This window comes from Patagioenas fasciata, chromosome 1, assembly GCF_037038585.1.
Source record: "Patagioenas fasciata isolate bPatFas1 chromosome 1, bPatFas1.hap1, whole genome shotgun sequence".
Classification (NCBI taxonomy): Eukaryota; Metazoa; Chordata; class Aves; order Columbiformes; family Columbidae; genus Patagioenas; species Patagioenas fasciata.
In genome coordinates this window covers 177,096,390-177,122,414 of record NC_092520.1, presented here as the reverse complement: position 1 = coordinate 177,122,414, position 26,025 = coordinate 177,096,390, and the positions used below count along the sequence as shown (strand labels likewise).

The window sequence follows — 26,025 nt, the reverse complement described above, 5'->3', positions numbered from 1 at the left end:
ATGCTTTGGTTATCCTATGATTCAAACCTAACTAACACAACTGTTTGATCGACCTTTTCTTTACCAACACTCCCTGCCCTGTGCTTGGAGGGTGTATACAAACAAGCACAACTGTAAGAGAAAGTCAGTGCTAAGTCATTGCAAAGCCTGACAAACTGGTGCTAAAATACATACACAGTGTGATAATGGCCAGACTATAAATGTCTACAAAGTAACTGTAAAATTTCATCCTACCATAGGATCCAGCAGTTGAACTTGTGTAACAACTAAAACCTACAAGGAGCAAAGGAATCAGAGTGAAAAAACTTTTATAGGGAAAAACAGGCTTTCCCAGACTGACAACATATTGACAGACTTCTGTCAGTGCATGATATATTAAAGTAAAAGAAACTTGCATGCAAGTCTAAACACAGGAAAAGGATGAGTGCTCCAGCTGATCCACCTCATCAGCTGGTCATGATGTTCTTCATAACTGGTAAGCCTCTGATAATATTTTGGGATGGAAACCCAGGCTTCACTGAAGATTTATGATGCATTATTCTTTCCAACTTACCAGTGAAAATGAATCAGAGAAAAGGACTGAAACTGAACACTAACTCAGGCCAGAAGCAATGGAACCCACCATATTTGCAAAGTGCTGTGCACAAAGCAGGAAATTGCATTCCTGAAATCCTGATGAAGCAGTTTCAACAGCCAAAAAGCAACACACTTCACTGGATGTTGCTGCATTCTGGCGGAAAGTAGAAAATCAGCTTGTAATTGCAACAAGAATCCAAAGTCCATTGACTTTTAAACCAGCAGTGAACCCGAAGTCCTTCCCTCTCCAGCCCTGAGCAGAAGGTGTCCTCAGAGGCAAACCAGGTCGTTTCCAGGCATGCACTTGCTGTAGGAGAGATGACTGGGATTATTAGTTCTGTCCCTTCTCCAGTGGGGCTTGTACAAGTTCATTCCATCACAGCAGTGATGAGACCAGTGTAGTCAATGAGGTCATGACTGCAGTTACCTTGGACCTTCGAGGGTCTCTGGGGACTTGCAGCCCTTTTCTCTAGGAATGAAGCTGCACGCTTTAAACCTGCATTTATCTTACAAAGCAGTGTGTCTTGAATTGAAGTTCTGCACAACAGGATTCTTCATAATGGACTTGACAAATCTGGGGCAGTGCATAGAAAATCTCCCTGCAAGGGAACAGGTTCAGGTGCACTGACACCAATTTTTACTCTTCAGCAGATGGAAGGCTATTTGGAGGTTGAACACTGAAGATGGCGTTATTGCCAAGACTTGCACGCTGGGGTGGAGGGGAAGGGAGCTGTCAAACAGAGAGGTTATGCTGGTAAGAAACTCCCAGACCACTCCAACTCCATTCTGGGACTAAATGATCCATGGCCTTGGGCAGATACTTCTCTTATGGAGGTGGAGGGCTTTATAAAAAATTGTTGTCCCCGTGGAATATGTCCAAGGAGAGATGTGAATCTGAATCTAAGATGAAACAAGAAATGTACAGCCATCCAAGCAGATGGTGATATCACTGAATGGCCTGACAGACTTGTTTGTACGTGCATGGTGAAGCCTGGAGAGGAGCTGCCAGGGATGGCTGAACGCATTCTCTTCCTGAGGATTTCTGGATGGAATCCTTAGACTGGGTTGTCCCTGAACTCAATGAAGCATACTTTAATTCCAGACTGTGTTGCCATGTTCAATAGCTTGTGGAAGAGGAGTAGTGGAAAGACAGTCTTGCTACTCTGGACTTCAGAGGTTACTCAAGTGGGGGTCAGAATCTTCACTCCTCTGCTGTAATGAAGAAACTGTCCCAAACAGGAAGAGAATCACAGGGGATCATACAGAATAAAGCTAAGATGAGCATGCTTCATCCTCTGATGAATAGCAGGAGAGGGAAGAACACACTTCTCCTTTTGTTGCCCCATCCTGCCTGTAGCTCTTCAACTCTGTAAGGCTGTTGAGGTATTGCTAAATCACTGTGTTAGAATCTGCTTGTTAACTTCCCATGAATATAAGAGAGGAGCGAGAGCTTGTTTGGGAAGAGGCAGAAATAGAGGTGGTATGAAAAAGATCTTGGAAACAAAGCCAAGGACAATCAGATAAAGTCACGATGCTTTGGCTGAGCTGTATATTGAATAAGACTTCTGAGTTGCCCATAAAGTCAAGATCCCAGCAGAGGATGGATCTGAATGCTAACTCAGCATTTGTGTGCTATGCTGAAGAATACCATGGGGACTCAGTCCATTTTCCTTATTGAAATGATCAACTCAAGTGAATTAGCTTGGTTTCCACTCCAATCAGCGTAAGTCATCCACCACTGAAGCCCTCCTTCCTCATTCATGGTATGACTGTGCCGTATATATATGTAATCCAATGTGTCTCAAAGGCAGCTGGAGTAGAAACCATAGAAGGGAAACAGAGGACTTATATCCAAACCCAACCTACACAGAAAATTAATCTAATGTTGGGACACTGTAACAGGTCTCAGGTGAGAGAGAGAGAGAAGAAGGTAGCAAGGCTGGACTGCTGACTTTGTGTCTGCTTGCTGCCCTTGAAAGGGACTGATTCAGGGAACTTTGCTCACCCACACCAAAATACTTCATGAGTTAGAGGAAGGTGGAAGGTGGAAAACCTTGTCCTGATGCTACATAAGCACATCATGTAACTTAAACTGAGGGATCAATTTGAGTCTGTACCTGTGAGTAGGTATAACTGTAGTTCAGTAAAATTTTTATAAGAAGGAGTGAGAAGGGGTTTAGGGACTGACATTTTGTTGTATCTCTCAGGGAGAAAATCTCAATGCAAGCCCCAGTATTAATGAAAGCCAATTGGAACTTGATAAGAATTATTTTGCTATTTTGTCAGTGTTGGTTGGAACAGAGGGATTTAGGAAGATTTCCTTTGTAGAAACACATCTAGGAATGCTGTGCTGTCTCCTCTGAGCTATAAGATGCAAAAAGCCTTTGGGAATTTGTATTTCTCTCAAGATCTGGTTTGTGTTCAGCTTTTCAGATATTTATGGGAGAACAAACTCACTTTACTGGCACCTGTTAACTGGATGAGAACACAGGAGCATGGACACAAATCCTACCTACATGCTGTGAGGGAATTAGAAGGGTGGAAGGGAAATTCAGGTTGCTAACTCTAATCACTGCACCTCGTCTACAATGCACCTCATCTAAAAATCACCCCCATGAGCTAAAGACACCCAGGATGGATAAAAACCTTTTCACAGTGGCATAAACTGCCATGTCCCAAAGAATGGGCTTCAGTGAAGTCCTTCTCAAATCATTAAATAGGTCATATCAAATAAATGGCATGCGAGAAAGCGGCCTCTGTTGCCCACTGTCATGATGGGTCCAGGAACTGGAATGTGGAGGGGACAAGGTAAGTGCGTACCCAGCACAGCGTGTAGGGATCCCAGAGAAAGGTACGTACTACAGCTGAGACATTTCCTAACTGCATTTTCTGGTGTTGCACTTGGCTCTGACCAGAGCCATTTGTTGTTCTTTCTCAGGAGCACAGAAACATTCCCTCCCATTGAAAAGGAGAAGGAAGAGCTCAGCTGCAGAGAAGAACAGAAAAATCAGAGAGTGAGGGAGGGAGCAGTGAAGGAAAGAGCAGGTATAGTGCACGTCCGATGATGTCCATCTGTTCCTCATTAACCAGATGTCCCGCACCCACCTCCTGAAGTGCCATTGACTGTATATTGTCAGGACAAGAAGGGGATAACAATGCCACCATGGAGCAGACATTCATACACCAACAGGAGTCCTGCCATGCAGCCATCCCTCCCTCTACTACCCTTCCAGATTGGATGCCAAGTCCCTCTTTTTCCTAATCAGCTTTTAAACAGTTACATCCTCATAAAGCTTCTTGCATTGTAATTGCCATGTGTTTCATCCGGCTCTGAAAATGACAAATTATTTTGTCCCTGTTTACCAAAATCAGACCTTACTTCCTGTGTGTCACCACTTCCTGCAGTATTCAAATGAGAGAAGAGTGAATCCTTGATTTAAAAAGTTATTTCTGCTTGCCAAACTTCATCATTTTAAGACTCAGAGAGTCCTTGGATTCACACCTGTATCCAAAGAACAGCAATAGATTTATGGACAATTCAACCTACTAAAGATTATTCAGAAATGCAGGAAGAACCATAAATTACTTAGTCTATGTTGTTAGCCAAGGATCATTTATAATAAGAGCCTATCGAGTCATCATTATTCCAAGGGTGATCTGTGCACTGGTCTGTGTGTGGGCACGTCAGCGTAGGAAGACTCTGTCTCATATCCTAAGCTGCATTCACAGCCTGTTCATGGGAAGCCTTCCCTCACCTCCATGGCCCTGATGAAAACAAAGCACTCTGTCCTCTACCCTCTAAATCATACCACAGCATGGCTCATAAATTGTGGTGTGCAGGCAGAGCATCTGCTGAGCTGCAGCCACAGCTAATGGGATGTTTCCACTGATTTCCTTTTATAAAAATATGCAGGTTATGCTGTGCACTGGGTCCTTGACCCGTTAACAGTTAGAAGCTAACCTGTGGACTGATCTTGCCTTTTTACTCTGAGTTCCTGCACAGGGAACTTGAATGGGTGGAGGAGATCCAGGTGGGCAGGTGTCCTCCAGAACCAACAGCTCTGAACACTTGCCATATGAGCAGCTGAAGGCCCAGATTGCTTGTTGAGATAAATATCTCTCCCTCTTTCGAAGCCATTGTACTTACTGAGCCTGCAACACTACTAGAGTAGCACTAGGTTTAAATGCTTCTTCCCTGGGTGTCAGCTGTTGAACAGCTGGTCCTGAGCCTTGTGCTGATGTGGGACCTCTGCATGAGTTCTGTGCTCTCCTTGATGTCACAGTGTTATTACATTGATGTAAATATGGGAGTAGTTTAATTGTGGATGCCTGCTCACTTTCAGGAGGAGTCCTTCATACATGACTGACAGTAGCTGGTCCTTGAACCCTAGTGGGTGAAGACTGAGACTGGACACAGGGCTGGTGGTTTGCTGAGGCCTACGCACATCACAAAAAGCTGAACAAAGCCAGGTAAAGATGAAAAGGATTAAATAAAGCCTTGGGTGAGGAACAAAAGAGGAAACTTCATCAAGAGACAGGAGAGAATGCATAGTAGAGGGGGAAGTAAATGGTTTTTGAAAGAAAAAAGCTTAATTTAGTGAAGGGAATAACCACATTCAGAAAAGACAAACTATGAGCTGGCAATCTGAAGGCAGGAGATCCCCCACTGAGTCAAAAGGAGAGGATGCAATGGGTGGGGACATTGTGTTTTTTGTTTTCTTATTACCTGTATTTTCTGAGAGATACTGTGTTCAGACATTACATGCAAATTTCATCTTTATCTCACATTTATTACATCTAGTAGTGCCTTATGAAATCAAGTGTAACCCAAGCCTCATGCCTCCTGACAGGATTCTGTGAAAGGCTGCACTTAAGCTACCTGGGGAAGCTGTGCGAGCCTGCAGGGAGACGTAACTGCAGCAGGAGGTCAAGCTCTCAAGAGGAGATGGTCGATAGAGGCTCTGTGCCCCTCAAACATCCCTGGAGATGCCCAGTCAGGTATAGTGCTTTTGTCTCTCTTTACACTCCAGAGGCTAAAAGTACACTGGAAACTCAGCAGCTGGATTCTGCAGTAGCAATCTGACGAGTGTCCAACAAATGGCTCCCAGCCAGGTTTGTGACAACCTGATCAATCAAATTCAGAAAATCCCTATTTAGCTTCACAGCTGACACTGGAAAAGATCTGGGAACATGTTCGGAAACTGAAGGCACCTGCTGAATACAAATGAGAAAGAAAAAAAACACAGACAAGCAGGTGGAGAAAGAAATGAATGGATGATGGTGAGATGATTCCTTGTGCTGGTGTGTGGTAGAAAGCAAGTAATGTGAGTTGCCAACCTGTGTCTTTGCCTGCATCATGTAGCACACGAGGTTGCACTGTGGTGGCAAGTTAATGTAGATGCATCTCCATGTCTTGCTTTTCCAGCAGAAAAAAACACCTGAAAATTTTTCCAGGTAAGTTACAGCTGACTGGGAATGCCTGAGGAGGAAGCTGGAATCCAGCAAGACAGGAAAAGGCATACCCACAGTGACTGTTATTGCTATTAAACACCATCTGTTGCAGATGTACACAGGAACTCAGTATTGGATCTTTCTTACCTCACAAAGGTTAAATGAGATAATCTGTGTCTTAGCCTCAAACACATCCCTGCTGAACATAAGAATCAGTGCTTTGTGCTCACTTGTAGTAGCTATGGATTCGACCCATTATGTCAACTTCAGGCCTTACTTCTCTGACACTGTCCAAGACATCAACAACATGGATTTTCTTTTTCTTTTTTTCCTTTACTGTTTTCTTCTTCTCACTCAAAGGCATTGTAGACTTGATTTTTTTTTTAATAAAACCTTTTTTGAGCTACCAAGTAAGCCTGCAATTGCAGCAAGAACAATACCCCAGTGTTCTCTCTTTCCCCTTTGGTTCTAACAGCTTCTGAGTACCAAACGGTCTTTGCTTTGGAGAGGAAAAATTATAATAATGCATGACTTAAAATAGCTCTGCTCAGGAAAATATGGGTTTGATTTCAGTTGCAGAGGGAATAACTTTTTTCATGGCTCACTCACTGACTCCAATAGAAGACCAGCAATATCTGATGTGGCTCCTGCAGAGAACTCCCATGTTCAAAGAATCTAGGAGCTTGCAAGAAGTACTGTAGAGTTTGAATCGGCTCTAATATGATACTGATTGTAATCCATGACATTTCCATGGTGCTTTAGAGATCATCTGTGCTCTTCGCACTTGGAAAACAGGCAATGCCCTTCTGTGGTGTGAGAGGCAGTGGGGTCAGGTAAACAGATCTGTGGAAGGATGATGGAGTGATCCGGATATGGACTTAAGACTTGACAAAAAGTGAGTTCAGCTCTGCTGCAGTCTTTGTGTGTACTTTGCTAACCACCTTACCTTCCCATGTCCAAAATTTTCCACATATAGAATGGACATGGGAGCATTTTCTTGTGCTCCAGGGGCACTGGCTGATGAAATGCATCAGGGAGTGAAACACCATACACTAGCAGAATGACTTCTGTTGCTGTGATCAGAGGACAGCAATGGCATTCATAGAAAGCACAAGTTGAAACCTCACCATCAGTATCACTTTTGTTGGTGAAAAATGGGACATTTCCTTCAGTAAATCATCTGTTAGTCTTTGTTTACCTGACCAGCGATGGCACCAGTGGGTTGAAAATGTAATCCTGATTGGTAGCAGTAAAACTTTCATACCACAATCTGCCACTCTCTATTTTGGAGGTGCCATATGTGTTGTAGAAAATAAATTTATTTTGAGAGGTTTAAAAATGCTACTGAGACTATTCTTATGTTCTTTCTCTGCACAAACAAGGATTGGTTACTACTCAACTAACCACACAGATCTCACAAGGGATTCCAGCTTTCTCAGTGCAGGGGAGGGTTAAAGGTGGTTTTATGCTGCGTTTGTATTTTTCTGACCATCAGACCAGAAGAGATTGGTTTAGTCTCTGGTGCAAGTCAGAGTCACCTCAGGGCTGTTCTAACATATACCTGACCAAACCATAACTCAAAACAAGACACCAATGAAGCAGGGGACTGCTGCAATATGGTGTCTCATTACTCGTAGTTTTGTTCCTTCGGCCACATCCCCTAATTGAGGGGAGGTTTATGCACATCTGGGCTAAGTGGGGGTTTCCTTGTAACAGGATGATCCCCAAGTAGGCACTTAAACCAGCTATGTGCAGCAGCGTTAGCAGAGGGCAGGATCTCTTTCTGACTCTATGGACTCAGGCAGCAATATAATTAAGTGGAAAAGCACTATGTTTTCTTCTCTGAAAAAAAGAAGTCACTGGCTCAAGACTAGATCTTGCCTGTTTTGAGCCTTGGGCAGGTGGTGTTCTCGAGGGGACAAGCAGTCACAATGACTGTTTAAACTAATAAATGAGACAAATGCAGATTTTCCAAGGAAGAGATACTTTATCCATGAGAAGAAGCCATAAACAGGTGCACTAGAAGGCTATGCAGCAAACTCTTCTCATCGTTCCCCTGACACACTCCAGCAGGGCTCCTAGGGAGTTCAAGAGATGGTATCTGAGGAACCCAGCATGACCACGTGAACCCATGACCCAGCAAAAACCTGTATGACACAGCAGTACCTGATATAACCAGTGTGAAATTGCCACGATAACCTAGCATGACCCACCAGATTGACCCTGTGACAACATTTGATTTATTACAAATGACATGGATTTAATCACTCACCAAAGGATGCCGAATGACGCAGCACAGCGTTGCTCACTGTGGCTTTACTGAACTGGCATGCTCTGATTGGCTTCGGGAACACACCCATTGGGTGATTCATCCAATTAAAGGGCGGCCAATCCTCCCAACGCTAATGAAAATCATCTCTATTTTACTTGTAGCACTTTCTAGCAACCCATTTAGGCTTTTCTGCTGCTCTCATCACCCCAAGGTATGAGCACATCATAACTGATGGACAGCTGGTTTGCAGTTGAGGTTAAAAGGAAAACCTGGTTCCTAATAGGGTAGAGTTGAATAATTTGTGAGTTTTTCAATCACAATACAAATGTTCAGTGAGCTGAGTAATTACTGTAATGACTTAGCACAGGTTGGATGATGTGCCCTACCCCAGTAACATTAACACAGAACTGTTAAGGACTGTGTGTACTAAGTGAACCAGTTTTAAAACATTGTTGCAAAGTGTGTAAACTATATCTCAAATATAGCTTGAGATTTCCTGCAGACCACAAGAAAGACACTGTTGTTCTTCTTCACTGGAAGGAAAAGTAAGGATAGCTTCAAGCTGCGTAGCAAACTGTCCACTAAAATCACTAATGTATTGGCATGCATCAGCCAGAGCATAGATATAGGGCTTGGTCCTCAAATTCATTCCAGTTGTTTCATTCCATTTAATAACACAAAAGAGCAACGAATTTCACTTAAATTCCATCTGAAGGCCTTCTGTATATAAGGGAAATCCTAGACTACACAAGTTCAGAAACAGGTGAATGTGATGGTAGTTTAAGACTCTTTTCTCCTCCTCTGTCGTTCTGGACTGAGTATAATCCAGACATGCTGGAAGGTCTAGTCCACACGTGAAGAACAGACAATAGGGTCTGTCATGAACTAACCTGGCTCAATAGCGTTGTCTCACCCTTCATAATAGACCTAAATTTTCCTATTAGAGCCTAAGTTTCTCTAACTCCTTTTGCACATTTCCTAACATCCATGAATTCCCACCTCACTTCCTTCCCTGTGTGAAGATGAAATCTACTGTTAGCTGTCAGCTCTGCCCTGGTTCCCCAGTGGGAACTGCTGCTGTACAATTCAAAACCAGAACCTCCCTCATCCACTCTCGCCATCCTCCTAATCTAATGTCTTAGTGTTATTCTAATAACAGCATGTAAAGATGTGAACTGATTTGCCTCCCATCTTGTCATCTTCCCTCACATATCCGACCCAGTTCCCAGGGTCTGATTTTGTACAACTACGAACATTTACTCTTGAAAATTGATCACTGGCCCAGAGGCTAAATGTTTGTTATCCGGAAAAAGAAGATGACATTACAATTATTCTTATTTTAGGTCCTGGAAAGGGCAGGAAGTCCTAGTACATTAGCAGTGAAAGGAGCAAGGGTGGCTCAAGAGGGTCGTGACAGGTTCATAAAGTCACAACATTTGAAAGTAAAGTCCACATTTGATCACCTATCAACAATTTGTCAATAGCTCAGTGATTAAAAACAAAGCTCTTTCACTTCATTAAACACATTCAGTGCCATTTGCTCTACATTCCAAATGGCTGAACTGATGTTCCGATGCAGCCTATTTTTAGTATTTCTGATTAGTTCATTATTTGGGAAAAGCTACTGACTGTGTATCTGTTGCAGAAATCTAATTCTTCCTGTGGATCCCAAAGAAGAGGAGGGCTTCGTATAGGGCTTAACAATTTGTTTGGATGTGGGTTCAACCTCTGTCCTTGCTATAGTGCAGCTCAGTTAAGTAATGGCCATGGAGCTTTTCTCTCCTTGAGTCCTTTCCTTTGTTTTTATTATGTGGAAGAAGCCATACAACATATTAAACTTCGTTTTTTTCCCCAAGAAAACTAAAATCAAGAATGACAGAAAACTAGCAGTCTCTGTGAGAATTAAACAAGATACTCAAAATAAGTGATCTCTTGGGTGCCTGAGTAAATTGCCACCTCCAGATCAGATTTTATTTATTTTCAGAACAAACTATTTCTTTGCTGGCAAATCCTGCAGTTTTGCCATGAATCCAATGAATTTTCACTGGTAAGTTACAACCCTGGAGACGGAAGTGGCTGTGTACCCCCAGGGCAGATACCACATGGGCAAAAGTATTCAAGTATTGCCTCTTCAGCAAGCTTCAGCCCTCATGTGAAAGGACAGGATCTGCAGGTCACATGGAGATTAGTCTCCAATGTCCTTCAGTCCTGTTTGCTAAAACCTCCAAGGAAAAATCCAGCTGTGATGGCATCTTCTGGCTTCAGATTTCTCAGGCATTCAGAGACACATGGAGGACAAACTCCCCTTTAAAGCCCCAAACAATATGGTACCCCTCTCACAGCAATGGAAATGAGATGTGATCAGTCATTCCTTTCGAACAACCTGTGTTTGCCAAATATGGGGTAAAAAGGCTCCAGCCACACAGGCATGACTGTTTGGGGATATGGGGATTACATTTGGATTGAGAGTTGAGACAGGCTTTTACTATAAGTTTCCATGGCACAATGTAATGTGACCTTGCATGCGTCTTGGAAGCAGCACACCTGAGTAAGCGCTGCATCCTGACAGCTCCCAGACACTCTGCTAATTTGTCTGTGCAGAGCACCATGCTTGAGTAGCCATTAGGGCTTGAAATACCTAAGCTAGCTTGCTTGGAGTTATTCAGGTGTCTCCTTCTGGCACTGCCTGGCGGCTGGGCAGGCGTGCCCTGTTCTGCATTCTGTTCTGGAGGGGGAGGTGAAATCAGTTCTAGGTGTAATATCCTCTCACTGATGTCGAAAGCAACAATGCAGAAACAAGTTCTACATGTTTGCTGTCTTCTGCTTTGCTGCCTTTCATATGTCATTTGTCATCTTATATTGTCACTTCTTTGATGTAAGCACAACAGCTTTTGTATGTGCACAGTGTCTAGCATAAGGGTGTTTCCACCCTACATGAGGCATTTTGGTGCAGCTGCAATGGCACAGTGGCAATAAAAGATTAAATACTCAGAAAACCTCTGCTGAAGAGCGTTAGCCAGAGAAGAACATTGTTTCGGTTCCCTTGTTTTACCAAACGTGATCTGGCCAAACCATGAGTTCTCTCTCCAGAAAACTGTACCCCAGGCCTCCAGAAGATGGACAAATTCATGTGCTTTCAGCTGTGAGAGGAGCAAAGAGCCTCAGTGTAGGAGGTGATCATGTCTGCATTAAGTTGCTTACATAGATAAATTAATTGGTGTCAAGAAGTTGGGACAAAATTTTTCCACTCCAGCTTCTTTGATTCTTCCTCTCTCCAGCTTTCTTTTGTCAGACTTTACCGCATGGAGCTGGCAACCATGGTCACACTTTCCAAATTGGTGCAGGTCCACGGTTGGTTGATTCTGTCCTCTCTATGTGTGCTTAAACCCTTTTTTCTGCTATGTTGAGGCAGGCAGAGGGGGAGAGGGTGGAAGATGCTGGCATCAGATGGGAGAAAATGTCCCATTCTACAAAGCAGAGGAGATGGATGAGGTCTCTTTCTATATCAATCAGCTCCAGCTGATATTCCTGCTTCTCTCAGCAATTCAAGTCTCTCCTGCCTTTGAGTTGCAGGGTTTCTCCTGACTCACCCTCCTCTTTCAGACCATATTTCTCAATTATCTCCTCCCAGCACTCCCACTGCATTCCTATTACCGCCTCCCCATGCCATGCTGTAGCCAAGTCCTGGGTTCTCTCTTGCCTAGAGTTGCCTTCTGTCCAGCTTTGCTTTCCAGCTGCCATGAACACTTCCATCCCCAACCTTCCCTCTGTTTCCAGCACACAGAGATGCTGTCCTCCACAGCTATGTCAGTCTACAACCATGAACAATCCATGTCCTCATTTTCTGCAGAAGAGTCTAAATCCTCCCTTGCCCTGGTGCCTTTACATCCTCACAGTGCTCCTTCTCATGGTCTTGCTTTGCTCTGAGTGCTTTTCCCCTCACTATTCCTATAAATGTGGGCCAAGCTGTAATGATGCAGCACACAGAAAAACACCTTTCTCCTGTGATCTTAGACAGCCCCTGGAATTAATTCCTGGAAAGATGTTCTTGTCCTTTCTGAGTTATGCTTTCCTGCAAACACATCGACAAAATGATAACTGAGGAGAGGAAGAGTGGAGCGATGATTGGGGAAGAGTGGTGCAATGATTAGGCAGTCACCTGAAATTTAGGAAAATTGTCAATCCTATGCTTTTCCTGTGTGTTGTGCTGCTGTTTGCATTGCAGTTTACTCAGCAGAGTAGACATATTAGTTTCTCGGTCACTCCCTTTTCCAACAGCAAAATAGCTGCATTGCTCTACTCTGCTCTTGGTAGTTGTTTCCTTTGAGACTATGAGGTGCTTGAGTACAATTGCAAAGGAGGCGTCCCAGCTAGAGGACACTGTGCAATGTTTAGCCCCAACTAATCCCCAACACCAAGCATATTCACTGTTGCTCTGTTATCCCAAGCCCTTGTACTTCATGACAGACTCTCATCCTCCATGTTTTCCTTCCAAACCTCCTATTGAACTTTTCTGTGAATTTTCTCTTCCTTGAAAGGAGTACATGACTCCTACTTTTGGAGATGCAAGGGGAGCAGGAGAGATTTGGAGAACTCCATGACTGCAAGACTTAGAGGTCTAGCCCACTGTGCAATCCCTGCCAGCCTACAAGTGAGGAAGGAACCCAAGCCTGGTTATTTCTCGAGGGAGCAGCTACATGTCTCCGTTTCTGTTGTTTTACAGGTCAACTTACTATTTCTCTTTGTGCTAGGTACACTGAGATGATATGGCTTCAGACAGGCAAATTGCTTGAGGAATATCTGGGACAGAGGCTTCTACACCATACTGTAGCATCCCTCATCCCAAACACACACACTGCAGGGGTGCTCTGAAGCAAGTTCGGGGAAAGAAGAGCCTGGAGGTAGCAATTCCTGGACCTTTCCTCTCCCAGGGCTGTATTTCCACAGTTGTTCCAGTTGTTTCCACTGGACGTTAGCCCCTCTTGCTGTCCCCAAAATACTCTAAACCAGCTCTTCACCCTGCCTACAATGTTCCCAGTGTCTATGGTGGAGTACGAACTCCCAAACACAGAGAAGCCATCCATTCTGTGGTCATGCCATTCAGTAGAACGTCGTAGTTGCTTCATCCTATTGCCTGTACTTTATTTCACCTTTAAGCATCATTCCTTAGTCTTCAAATATCTGATTTCTGTCTCACTGCCCCCTCCCTTCACATAGGATGACATTCTTTTCTGCTTGTGTCCTTTCAGGCACTGCTGATCTTGAAGCTCCCCAATTACAACCACTTTTCTTGTGATGGTGACACCTTAAGAGACAACAGCAGCTGCCTACAAAGGGCCTCTGCCATCTGTTTCCTTTGCCACTTCTTTGAGACAGCTCTAGTTATTATAGAAAAATATTTATCACAGTTCATTCACTCCCTCACTCAAAAATGAGCAAAAGAAAAATGTTGTCTTTCATGATTCTGCCACTGCCCTTCAAAAAACCATGACCCTCAGCCTAAGGAAAGGGTAATGCTTGGATCTCAAAAGAGGCAGCAGAAATTCTTCATAATTGATCTGTTGAGACCCTGTACTCTGAAGGCAATTCTGGGGGGCATCTGCATTTGGAAATGTATCCTTGTGTCTGTCTGAAAGGCAAAAGTCAGAGCCACGCCGCTTCATCTCAACCACCAAGCTTTCATACCGATTGAATCTGAAAGGAGATGCACACGTTAAGCATATGTGCGCATGCAGACGAACACAGGTGTCCACCCTTTTCCACCACCTCTCCATAGAGGCTGTATAGCATGGGATCAAGAGGGATGGTTGCTACCCAGCAGGACTGAGGACTAGAAATGTAAAGGGAAGAGAAGAAATGTCATAAGGGTTGAAGGCTGGGGGAGAAAATGGTAGGCATGAGAGACGAAGTGCAGAAAAAGGGAGAAGAAGAAAAAGCAGTGAATTCTGAAAGGGAGTGGTGGACACAGTGAAAAAAAAAAAAAAACAAAACAGGAATGAAGAAAAATCGAAGCTAAGAAGGTGGAAATAAAGATCCAGGAGCAAATTCTCAGAAATTTACTGGTCACATTGGACAGGTCATAGGTTGCAGGAGCCAACAAATATGGTTGGATCAAAAGTGGTTTGATTGACAGTACTTGGTCTATGATACTGAGTGAACATGACTATAAACCTGGGAAATATTCAGTGTTCAAGTGTGATCCATCAGACTGCAGCTACGCTGGTGGTATAAACAAGACCTCAGGAAAGAGAGACGTTCTCTGAGCGACAGCAAATTTAAGAATGAAATGTAGTTATGAAGCAGTGGGAGGAGAAAAATAAAACAGACACTAAAAAAAAATCATGTTCAGGAGAATGAAAACTGATGGAGGTGGATAGTGTTATTTTTTATTTGACAGAATGTATACTTTATACAACAAGCTAAATCAGAAATTTATAGTTGTTCTGCTCCTAGCAAAAACACACATCAGAAAAATTCCTACGCATGGATTGGAAGGCATTACATTCTCAAGTTTTTGTATACCCTCCTAATTTTCTGTTTTTCAAAGCTAGCAGGTAGGAGTATATGCTCTGGGGGAATAGGAGGTGCAGGATAAAGTCCATATGCTTCTCTAGGGAGTTATAGATTTGATAGGAAGCTAGTATAAAAACTCCAGCAGCCTGTGACACAGAAACACAAGTGGATTTCACGTATCCTGCAGGGTTTGTTATGAAAACTCTGATTGTGTAGTTTGGAATTTTATGGGAAAGCTTTTCTGTAACACAAAAAGGATAAGTGGGGCTGGGAGACAGAAAGTTGTCAGAAAATAAAAGAGATTCAATGAAAGAAAGAAATGCATAAAGAAGAAAAAGAGAAAGGGGTTCATGGTCACCTCTGCCATTTTACACCTTCACCAATCCAATGTGAGGAGTCTGTAGGAGGATCTTAGCTTCACAGGGAGGGTGGCCACGTTGGATTTTTCTGATGAAGGTGAAAGATGATGAAAATGCAAATAGTTACGAAAAAAAAAAAGGGAACTACTGCACTGGGTGAACAGCTGGCATAAATAAGGGCAGAATATAATTAACTTTGAGGCTGTCGCACCCACTCACACTGGAAGGTAATTTAGTCCCCGGTTTGTTGGATATGTCATTGGCAAAGCAGGGACGCACAGTGACCTTGGGAGCACGGCTGTTTAAAGCACACAGAGCCCTTCTTCTGCCTCATTCTCCCCTAACTCACATGGACAGTGTAAGCACCGCTTCTCCATCTGAATCAGGGAGGCTGCATCAGTGCAAACAAGGGGAGAATCGGGCCTTCACCTCTTAGGTAAAGAAACACTACGAAATTGTATGTCATCAGATGCCAGTTCAGTAATAATTTCCACAGATACAAGAGAAAAGACACAACCTCATTTCTAATTTAGTCATGATGGCATCAAAGAGACCCACAGCCTATTGCTTTCTGGGAAGCAGGGACTTCAACAATAATAATTCTTTGCGCATATATAGCACCTTCATTGCTAACTACTTACTTTATACCCTAGGGTGTGAAGAAAAAGGACTCCACTTAATTCCATATGCTCTTAATTGCTCTCTATCCCAGATCCTTCCTAGCAAAATATGATAGAAATACCTAAACTTGCTGCTAATTTGTCAAATTAGGGCAGTCTTTGACACTAGCAGAAACACAGGGCCTACTTTGCATCTTATATTGCAACTGCATAGCATAACATCTAGAAACAAAAGAAATGCCAGACTAAGTAAATCTGAGCTCCGTTTAAGCCCTGACAAATGTTTCAGGGAAGAGGCAAGAACCACATGGCAGTCAGAAAGGGGATAGACTGCCCTCGTGAAACGTTATCCTAGTTTTTATGGCGACTGGCTTAATTGCTGAATTACAAAGCACCCAAAATGCTGTTCACATCCATTAGGAGGATGCTTAATTTTCGTGAACTGTGTCGTAAATGCCCACTTGCTTGCTAAATGTTGTTAAAATCTTGGCCACAGGAGCTCCGGTGGCAATGAGCTCCACAGCACTGATACGCATCAAATGAGAAAGCTTTAACTGGGTCTCCGGTGACTCACGTCAGGTCCTCTTGTCTGTGTGTTACAAAATGGGGAAATCAAGAGCTACTGATCCATCTTCTCTAGCCCATTCATTATTCAATACAATACAATCACTTTCCCTCTCGTTCACCTCCTTTTCCAGGCAAACACGTCTAGTCTTGCAGGCTGGCTTCATACGCACAGTCTTTTCTATTCCTCTTTGTCCCTGTCCCCCTTTTATGAATGCTCTTCTGATTTTGCAGATCCCCTGCTCAGATGGCCCTTGCTCCTGCACTCCCTGCTATTCCCCCTGTTCTACTCCTTATGCTTGGGGATTTCACAGAATCATAGAAGAGTTTAGGTTGGAAGGGACCTTCAGAGGTCATCTTGTCCAGCCCTCTGCAATAAGCAGAGACATCTTCAAGTAGATGAGGTTGCTCAGAGCCCCATCCAGCCCAGACTTGAGTGTTTCCAGGGATGGGGCATCTATCACCTCTCTGGGCAACCTGTGCCAGTGTCTCATCACCCCCATTGTAAAAAATTTCTTCCTCATGTCCAGCCTGAATCTCCTCTCTTTTAGTTTAAAACCATTACCTCTTGTCCTGTCATAACAGACCCTACTAAAAAGCCCCTTTTAAGTACTAACAGGTTGCAATAAGGTCTCCCCAGACCTTTCTTTTCTCCAGGCTGAACAACCCAAACTCTCTCAGCTTGAAACTCTCTCACATCCACTGAACTGCTGTGGTTCATGTAAAGCCCATCACAGACCACTATTCCCCTTTTCTCACGAGCCAGTGGAACTCTCTGACCTGACTGACTGAGATTTGTGCAGCCGATCATCAAGACTCACCAGGCTTGGAGACCCCAGCCCCATTCACCTCACCCCCTGAGGCATTCCTGAGAATCTCAGAGAAAATTATCCGCCTGTAAACAGCTTGAAAAGGATGGCTGCTTGGTGAGACACTTTTTTTGTGACAACCAGAGATCCTTCACTGTAGTGCAAAACAACTGCCCTAGGGTTATGGCTGCAGAGACCCTTATTTTCCATTTGGATGCTGGCCTGATCCCTGTCTGAGGGTTGCCAGGGAGGGTATTTAGGGCTGCCGTGAGCTCCTTCCAGCCCAGTTGCTGGCTGCATGCAGATGAGCCAGCTCATCAGCTGAGCTGCCAGTGAGCCCTTCGGCCACAGGAGGTTAGAGGAAGCAAAGTGGAGGGATGTTGGCTTGACCACAGGCAACAAGCTATGGGGGAGATGAAAATGGGGTCTGGGTCGCATCCCCCTCAGAGGTAGCCGAACCGCCCTGGGGGCAAGAGAAGACGGCAATAGCAACCAGTGTCATACACTGCTTGGAGGAGGGGTGACAGTGGCCAGACAAATGAGGAAGGGGAGAGCTGGATGGGGATTGGAAAAGAGTTGCTTTAGAGCACAGAGGCAATGTAGCTCCAAAAGAATGGGGTCCTTCAGCTGTGAGGAGTGACTGTATGTGAGGTGAGGGAAAGATAGGGGAAATGATGGCACAGAGAAGAGGAAAGAGGACAGACAGATGAGATGGCAGGAGTAAAGGGGACAAAAGAGAGCAAGGACAAGATAATATAACTGAGAAAAGAGCAAGGGGGTGGGCCTCAGAGAACCGGGAGAGAAGCAGGGAGAAATAATGAAGGAAGCTGCTTTTGAGAGAAAGCACAGAAGAGACATGAAGATGAAAGAGAAAAATAAAGAGAAAAAACAGGGGAGGGAAACGAGAACAAATTAAAATGGAGATGGATAGAATGAGTCAAAGATGGAGGGCGAGGAAAAAGCTGGGGTCATACAGGCAAAGGAAAAATAACTTTTAGATGTATTTTATTTACAACACGTTCTGCATATCCCTGAACTGTTCTGTGCTGTGTTTCCGCTGCTAGGTAGCTGTCACCCCGGGATGGGGGCTGCAGGGGGAGGACAGGGAGCGAGACCCCTGCTGTTATCCCATTCCCCCCGGCAGCAGTCCCCTACCCTCCCCAAGAGCCCCTGCAAAGGAGAAGGTTTCATGCCCGTGCAAGGCATCGGCACATTCCCTGACAACGAGTGCAATATGGAAGGGAGAAGCAGCGCAGAATGGAGTAGCGAGGGCTCCCCCTGGGATAAACCAGCTATGCCTGATTGGGAATCCGCTCTTAAAACAGGGGCAGGGGGCAGAGCCATCTGAGAGCCTGAAATGTTCTGTGCTCCCCTCCCCACCCCCATCCCCGGCAACCTCCTCGCCTACTGCTTTTAAATTAAACAAATATGGAGATTCTGCTGGCAAACCTCAGCAGTCCTCCTCCCCCAAAACTCTTGCTTAGATCATACCAAACCATAGCAAAGTAGAGACGGGAGCTCCGAGGACTGCGTAGGGAAGGGGATGGGTTAAAAGGGAAACATCAGATAGGAATAGCTCCTGGTCTCCCTGGCAAAGAGACATTTGTTCTATCTCTGTGTAATTTCTTTATACATTACTGCTGCCACACTGCATCTCCATGTCCCTCCCACTGCATTTCTCTCTCACTCTCTTCAGCAAGGCAATTTCTGGTGCATTTCAGGACAATATTAACCCGTTCCTCTTTCTCTGTCTGTAGGAAGATTCATAATTTAAAAGCAATTTAAAAATCAGTTCTAGCAACTCATTGGTGAGGAACAACACTTCTTTGTCAAATCTTACAAAAGAACTGAGCTTGCAGGTCTCAGCCCCTCAAATCTCTAGCTTCTCGGTGACTTACAGTCAGGTGTGAATTTAAGATGAGAGGAGAACCAAACCCACCCAAGTCTGGGATCCCGAGTAATTCTCCCTTGCCATCTGCCACCCCACTTTTAAAAATCCTTTGTCTTCTTCATCCAAGGCAGCTCCAGCTCTGCATCCTCCTCCTCCCCAGCAGATGCAATGCCAGCAGCAATCAACTATGTGCTGGTCCATTGCCTCCTGCTGCACCTCAGGGCTGTGCTAGGCTGCTCCTGGTCCTGATCTGCGAAGACACGGAGAGCCTGACTTAATCTACTGCTATTTTCACTGCATGTTCAGAAAAGCCCCTGGAAGCCCCAGTAAGAGTCAGAGGAAAGAACCCTGGCAGATTTGTGGATCCCTGGAAGCGGGATGGCAGGCATTTCTGCAGCACAAAACTAGGGATGCTGACAGAAATGAAGAATAACAGAAAGGGAATAGGGAAAGGTGTGAGGGAAGATAAGAAAAAAAAACACTCATAAGATGGGTGGGAAAAGAAAGACGTGGCCCAGGAGCAAACAGCAGTGAGAGAAGCCAGCGCAAGGAAGCAACACAGTGCCAGAATTGTCTGGCAGAAGCTTGTCCACTGCCTGTGCCCTGCCTCCCTTTGCCGTCGTCTCTTCATTTTTGCAAACACTGAAACTGCGCTTAACTCTCATGTGCTATTCGGATATAACAAGCTGGAAAAGTAACGTATCAGCTCATTAATTTTCCTTGGGAAGGATCTCTAGGCAGGAATTGTTTTCTGCACCAACATCCATTCGATTACTTGCCTTCACACCAGTCAGATCTACAGGGATGTCTAACCCCATGCGCATCACTCATGCCTTCCTGCCCTGGACTCTTCTCTCCCTCCTTCTCAGTATAAAAGCCTCCCAGACCTATTCCTTTCCTAATAATAATGACAACATGACAAAACCAATAACCTACAGATATAAAATACATTTCATTTCCTTGCTTCATAAGACCCTGATAAGGCATCGTCGCTCACTTTTTGAGATTCTGTAGGAGATCTACAGGAGCTAATGAAAGAATTAGACTAGGCACCACTCATAATAAAAAGTGGTTTTAGAGCATTCAGTGCCAAGAAGGAATTAGGCTGGAAGATCTGCAGCCATTTTGAAGTTGTAAGAGGTGCAGTATCCATGTGTGGCATGAGCTTGCAGATCTCAGTTCCTTGGTGTATGTGTGTGTTTTGTGCCTACACCTTTAAAGGGCTGAGAAAGGCAATTTTTCTTGAAGGGTAAAGATTTTAAAATGGCCTGGAGACACATTTGAGCAACTCCAAAGACTGAGAAAGGATTATTTCGAGGAAGATGAGGAAAAAAATCAGAAGTGTGATCTGCAGTAAGGTAAAATGACACCACCTTTCTCCTTTAGCCCCACAGTGGAACAAGGGCTCACTCTAGGACACAAAAGGAGGGAAAGACATCTCACTAGAGGAGGAACACCCCAAATGACACTCCTCTTTGGAGCAATACAAGGATCTGAAAATGCTGACTGAAAGTCCACTGTGGAGAACAGAATGACTGGAGAGAGGGGAACCAGAAAATTGAAAGCCTGGGGACCAAATTGTCCTAGAGGAACTTGCAGTTCTGACCGCAGCGTATCTGTGTGTACAGCCTGCGACATCACACATCCATTTTTGCTACTGGATATCTTGGCCATGAAGAGGAAAGACAATTTAGCACAATACTGTAAATACAAGGAGTCCACCATCTCTCATAGCCTACAGTGTTGACTAATGCTAGCATTCCCTCATGTCCCCCAAAAGGAAGACAACCTCGTCAGAGGCTTCCTACCAGTAGCAGGAGGCAGATTGGGCTCCTTCTTTGATTATTTGCATGTTAAAAATCCTCCTGTTCTTCTCTTCACTACCTCCCCTCACTCTATGGACCTGCTCTGACATCCACCCCAGGCAGCAGAAGCATCTCTGGTCCCACATTTTTTGCCAGGTGCCTTTGCCATGCTGTGGATAGGGTGTGAGCAGACTCCAAGGGTTTTGCCCTTTTTACAGCCTCCTGGTACCAAGCCCTTCCTGACACAAATCTGCTCACCCTCTGCATTGTGGGGGAAAGGAGACTTTGCTGCATCCTTCTCCCTCCTGCTCGCCAGCAGGCAGCTTTCACCAGGAAAAGCGAATCAACCAGGGACAACTTTCTGATTCCTTCTGATGAGAAAGAAGATAACCCTCCTGCAAGCAGATCAGATGTGACAGTAAGAGGCCTGCCATCCAGGGCTGGTGAGGATATTTGGCTATGCTGTCCTGGGAGCAAGAAAACGCCAGCCACCAGCCCATGCAGGTGGTGGGGCTGTAGGAAGACAAGAGGAGACATCCCAGCAGTGACAGTGCCAGACCTGTGCCATGCCAGCCCATGAGGCAAACCTGTACCCAGGCCCTGCTCAACATGTGGCCATAGGGCTGGTTTTGCCTCCTGCTGAGATACTCTTGCTCTCGAGCCTTCATCCAAGTTTTGGTGCAACCTGTGCCCTCAGGCTGGGAACTCAGAGCTGGGCTCATGTCCTGTGTGCTGCATTGCACCCTCCTACCCTGCTTGCCACTTCTGCCTGATGTTCAGGGGCTGGAGGAATGGGCCAGCCCAACCCTGGCATGGCGGGGGTGAGGGAGAGCACCCTGCCAGGGCCATGCAGCTCATGCTTAGGCTGCATTTCACACCCTCATGCAGCTGATGTGGGTTGAGCCCACTGGAGAGCATCAACAGGGAGGGCAGGGGGACTGGGCTGGCAGCGTGATGTCACGGGGCTGGGGACGCTATGGAGCCTTTAATGGGAAGCATCCTGGCACTTTCCTTTGCCATGCAAGCCACTTCTGCACAGTGCCTGTGGGGTCCTGTCAGATGCAAAGGAGAAGGACCCCTAAGCTCCTCTGATATGACCAACCTCGCCCGCCTGTTCCTCATCCTCTTTAGACCGCGTTCCTCTGGGTACAGCTCTGTGGGCAGATAGACATGATCTGAATTCACTGCTTCTCCTGACTGGGGTCCTCATACCTCCTGTCTCCACTCCAGCCTCCCCCTGCCCTCCAGCTTGGGGACACGGCTCAGGAAGGGAGTTCTTCCCTGCAGTCTCCCTTCCCCGCATGGCTTTGCATTTAGGCTTCATTTTTTTTTTTTTCCCCTTCCCTCTCTCATTAATTTTTAATTAAGGAGATGTCTCCTTCCCTGGTTGTAATGAATAGCTGTGTTAAGGGCTTTTCATTTTTTATTAATATATATGTCCATATATTTATCTGTTTGGGGGAAATGTGTGCGTGTGTGTGAGCGAGTGTGTTTAAAATATCCCCCATTAATTTACTGCTATTGATTTTCTGGCGTGGAGACAGCATATAGTATTCAGCATAGAGCTCCTCTGCAGGATATGTTAAAAGGCAGCAGTTTGGGTTGACAAAGGGCACTAAATGCAGTATGCGTCAAATAGACCATCGCTCAATGAAGTCACTTAGCTATTCAAAACATGTCCAGCCATCACTCAACCGTTTGCACCAAGAACGGGGGGGAAATTCATGCTTCTTCACAGGCACAACCATTTCCAAACAGCAGCTTTAGCTTGCTTTGGTGAGAGACATCAGGGCATACATAGTGTATTCCCCCCTCCCCCCTGCCTTCCATCTCCCAGTGCCGGTCTTAGAAAATCAGTTCTGCGGTACCCACTCCCTGTTCTCTCCCATCAGGGAGCTCCAGGCACACCCAGCTCTGGTGGACACTGACAGACACAGACATTATCCCTGGATGTCCATAAACCCCCAGCAGCCCACCCTCCAGCTGGGAGCTGATTCATAAACAGGGTTTTTACAATGGGCTGTAATGTGCGCTCTTGTGCTCTCACTCTTTCCTCTCGCTACGTGTGTAACACAAACCACGTATTTCCATCGGTTGTCCCTATCCCTCCAGCACAGGCTGAAGACCACCTCCCCAGCCCACACGTACACCAATCGCCGTACTGAGCAACACATATTTAAAAGCGAATCACAGGCCCCTCTTTTCTTTCCCCCTCCCTTAGGAACGTCTGATTCCAGAAGTTGGTTGCGGTGGTGTCTCTTCTGTCATCAGACATGTCACTGAGTTGCTGTTCAGTTTTACCACATCAGACTTAGGCTGATTTTTCCATTCAGAGACTTGTTTATTTTTAGTCTTTACCATAAACCTTAAAAAAAAAGAAAAAAAAGCCCTTAACAAAAACCCACCCCCCAACAACAAACAAATGGGAAAAATCCCAGCTCCAAACCAAACCAATCAGCCACCAACTAGACCCCTCTGCACCTAGCCCAGTGAGATGTGGTTTCTTACAGACATTACGAAATACTCTGAACTCTGCTCAAGATGACTGAAATTGTTAGATCTACTGTACGAGGCATTTTGGACATAATAGGGTTGCTCCCGTTCCTTTCTTTTTCCTTCCTAAAGTGAACTAACAATTGCATCCAAAGTGCTTTGCAGTCACCCCCTCCCCACATCACCCCTCACTCCCCGTCTTGTCTTTACAAATAAGCCATTTGCTAAGAGAGCAATTGTTTCACTCTGCAGTTACAGCCGGAGCACAGCAATAATACAGCATTTTGGCATTGCTTTCCCAGGCAATGCAAACAAGCTGAAGACAGGCAGACTGCACAGTTGCTTTTTGAAAGGGTCTCTTGGTGTTTTTGTAACTCACACGTTATTCCAGTTGGAGGGGGGAAATGATTTTTTGAGGAAGGTGGGGAAGGGGGTAGGGGAATAAGAGAAAGGAAGATGGGAACAGAGCAGAGAATGTTTTGCCTGTCTTCTTGCCTCTGTGCCCTGAGTAACTGAGCCCACTGTTCTCGATCCCTCGTGAAAGGAATGAAGTGAGAAAATGGTGGAATGCGAAGGGATTTATTTGGAGGGGGGAGAAACATGGGGTGGTGGGATAGTAAAGGGGGGTGTGTGGAGATCCAGAATTAAATACCTTCCAGGCAGCACGTTCTCCATAATCCAGAATGGGTCATGACTTCCTCGTTCTTTTTGCTGGTTTCGTTCTCACTGACAGTTTTAGTCTTGCAAACCCCTCTGGAGTAAAGCCAGTAGTCGGTCCCCACAGCTATGGTCATCAGGCTGAAGGCAGCGAAAGCACCAACGGTGGTTAAAAGCATCTGAACACCTCTGTCAAAGAGCCCCATAATTCTTCATTATACAAATACCCAACCGCCTTGTGATTCTTGGGGTGTGTGTGTTTAATAAAATAAAAGAATAATAATTCCAACTAATAATATAATGGGTGTATATAGAGAGATAGATATCAAAAAAGGGAGGTAAGAAAGCCCACGGAAAAAAGTGTAAATTAGAAAGACCACACGGGAAGAGGCTTGCCTTTTAAATCGGAAACGTTCTGGTTGAAATATAAAAAAAGGAAAAAGGAAAAAGAAAAAAAAGAGAGAGAGAAAAGAACCAATAAAAACCAAACAAATAAAGAGAAAACCCCCCCAAAACGAGACGCCTTAATCCCTTTTTCTAAAATTCTGGTCTCCAGTTTCCATATGTAATGGCTAATTTGGAGATGGCTTCCACAGTGAACAGGGGAGCAGCAGCAGCATCCTCAACACAATCTCTCATTATCTGGACCTAGACAGTTAGAGACTGTAAGAGCAGAGATGCAACCTTCAGTCTTCTTGCTTAGCTCTGCAGCCTGCGCCATGAAAATCCTTTTCCTTCCCAGTTATCTTCCTTGGGTTTTTATTTTTTTTTTTTTCCCGGCAGCGGCAGTCGCTCCAATCCTCTCTCACTTTTTCTCGCTTGCTTCTCCTTCCTTTTGCTCGCTCCTACCACCAAGCCAGACTGCCCAGTATACTGTAAGCCCTTGATTTCAGCTGAACAGGTGCCGAGGTCTTGCCTCCCATGGCTTTTCCGCACAGCCGCGGTGCTCGCTCCCGGCGGAGGTGGGCGAGGAGAGAGGGGGGCTTCTGAGGGGAAGGGGCGGAGGAGGGGGACAGGCGCGGCGCCCCTCCTGGGCGGGGGGCGCGGAGCGGAGCCCGGTTGCGGCACCCCCTGCCCCGCGGCGGCCCCCGGCGACTCCCGGGCCCCGCTACTGCATCAAGGCGGCGGCGGCGGCGCGGCGCTGGACGGCTCCCCCGCGGCGGCGGCGGCGGCCGGTGGTGCTGAAGGACAGCTCCCCGGGCGGCGGGGCGGGAGCGGCGTTGCCGGGCTCCCGCTGCTGCAGGACGGCTCGGCGGGCGGCGGTGCGGGAGGCGCGTCGCCGGGCCCGCGGTGCTGAAGGACAGCTCCCCTGCCCGCGCTGCGCGCCCTGCCCGCGCCGCCCGCGCCCCAGCATCCGCGGGCGGCAGCCGCCCTCCTCCGCTCTGCGCGGGCAGGCAGGCGGGGAGGGGCGGAGGGGGGGCAGCCTCTCCCCCTCCCTTGCGCCTTAGCCCGCCGCTGCCAACCCCGGGAAGGGCTGCTCGCCGCCGGCTTCCGCGGAGCCCGGAGGAAGGAGTAGCTGGGGCTCTCCCGCTTTCTCGGTTTCTGCCCCCCAACCTCCGCCCCACAGCTCAGCCTCCTTCGCACCCCCGCCGTACGTGCCCAGAGCTGCAAGCGCAACCCGCACACCGCGGTTAGACCCGCGCTAAACTTCAGTCAGCCGTTTCTCTCCCCGGCAGACGGGTGAAATGTAACGTGGAAGGGTAATTTAAAAATAAGCATTTTTTACTATTATTCTTGCTGTTGTTATGATTTGTAAGTGTTTGCTCTTCACTCTTCTCGGGTTTGCTGCAAGTTGCATATGTTTTGGTGTTGTTCATTTTCCGTCCCTCTGTCTCCCCCTGACCAGTGTTGTGTGAATCCCTGTGTTCTGACTTCGTCTTTATAGCTTTCTGTAAAATCCCAGTACCTACTCCAAGAAGCAGACATTTTGGGAAGATTCTTCACAAGAAAGGACAATTTATTATTCTTGCCATTATTTTGTTAAGAAAAGGAAACACCAAACTGAATCCTTTCCC

General features: G+C 45.8%; 1 protein-coding gene across 3 annotated transcripts in view; it reads right to left on the bottom strand.

Moving 5' to 3' along the window:
* Window positions 1-25,515, bottom strand: part of CACNG2 (calcium voltage-gated channel auxiliary subunit gamma 2) — a 51,670-nt gene extending 26,155 nt beyond the window's left edge. Inside the window, exons 1-2 of one of the 3 annotated variants that reach the window (XM_065845740.2) lie at window positions 24,695-25,502; window positions 24,006-24,151 (exon numbers count right to left, since the gene is read on the bottom strand). In XM_065845740.2, the coding sequence (XP_065701812.1) occupies window positions 24,006-24,147 (142 nt within the window). In that variant the 5' untranslated portion in view covers window positions 24,148-24,151; window positions 24,695-25,502. Of the gene's footprint in view, window positions 1-24,005 lie in introns of all 3 variants that reach the window. The other 2 variants (XM_071802215.1, XM_065845731.2) reach the window with 2 other exon arrangements.
* Window positions 25,516-26,025: the final 510 nt, after the last annotated feature.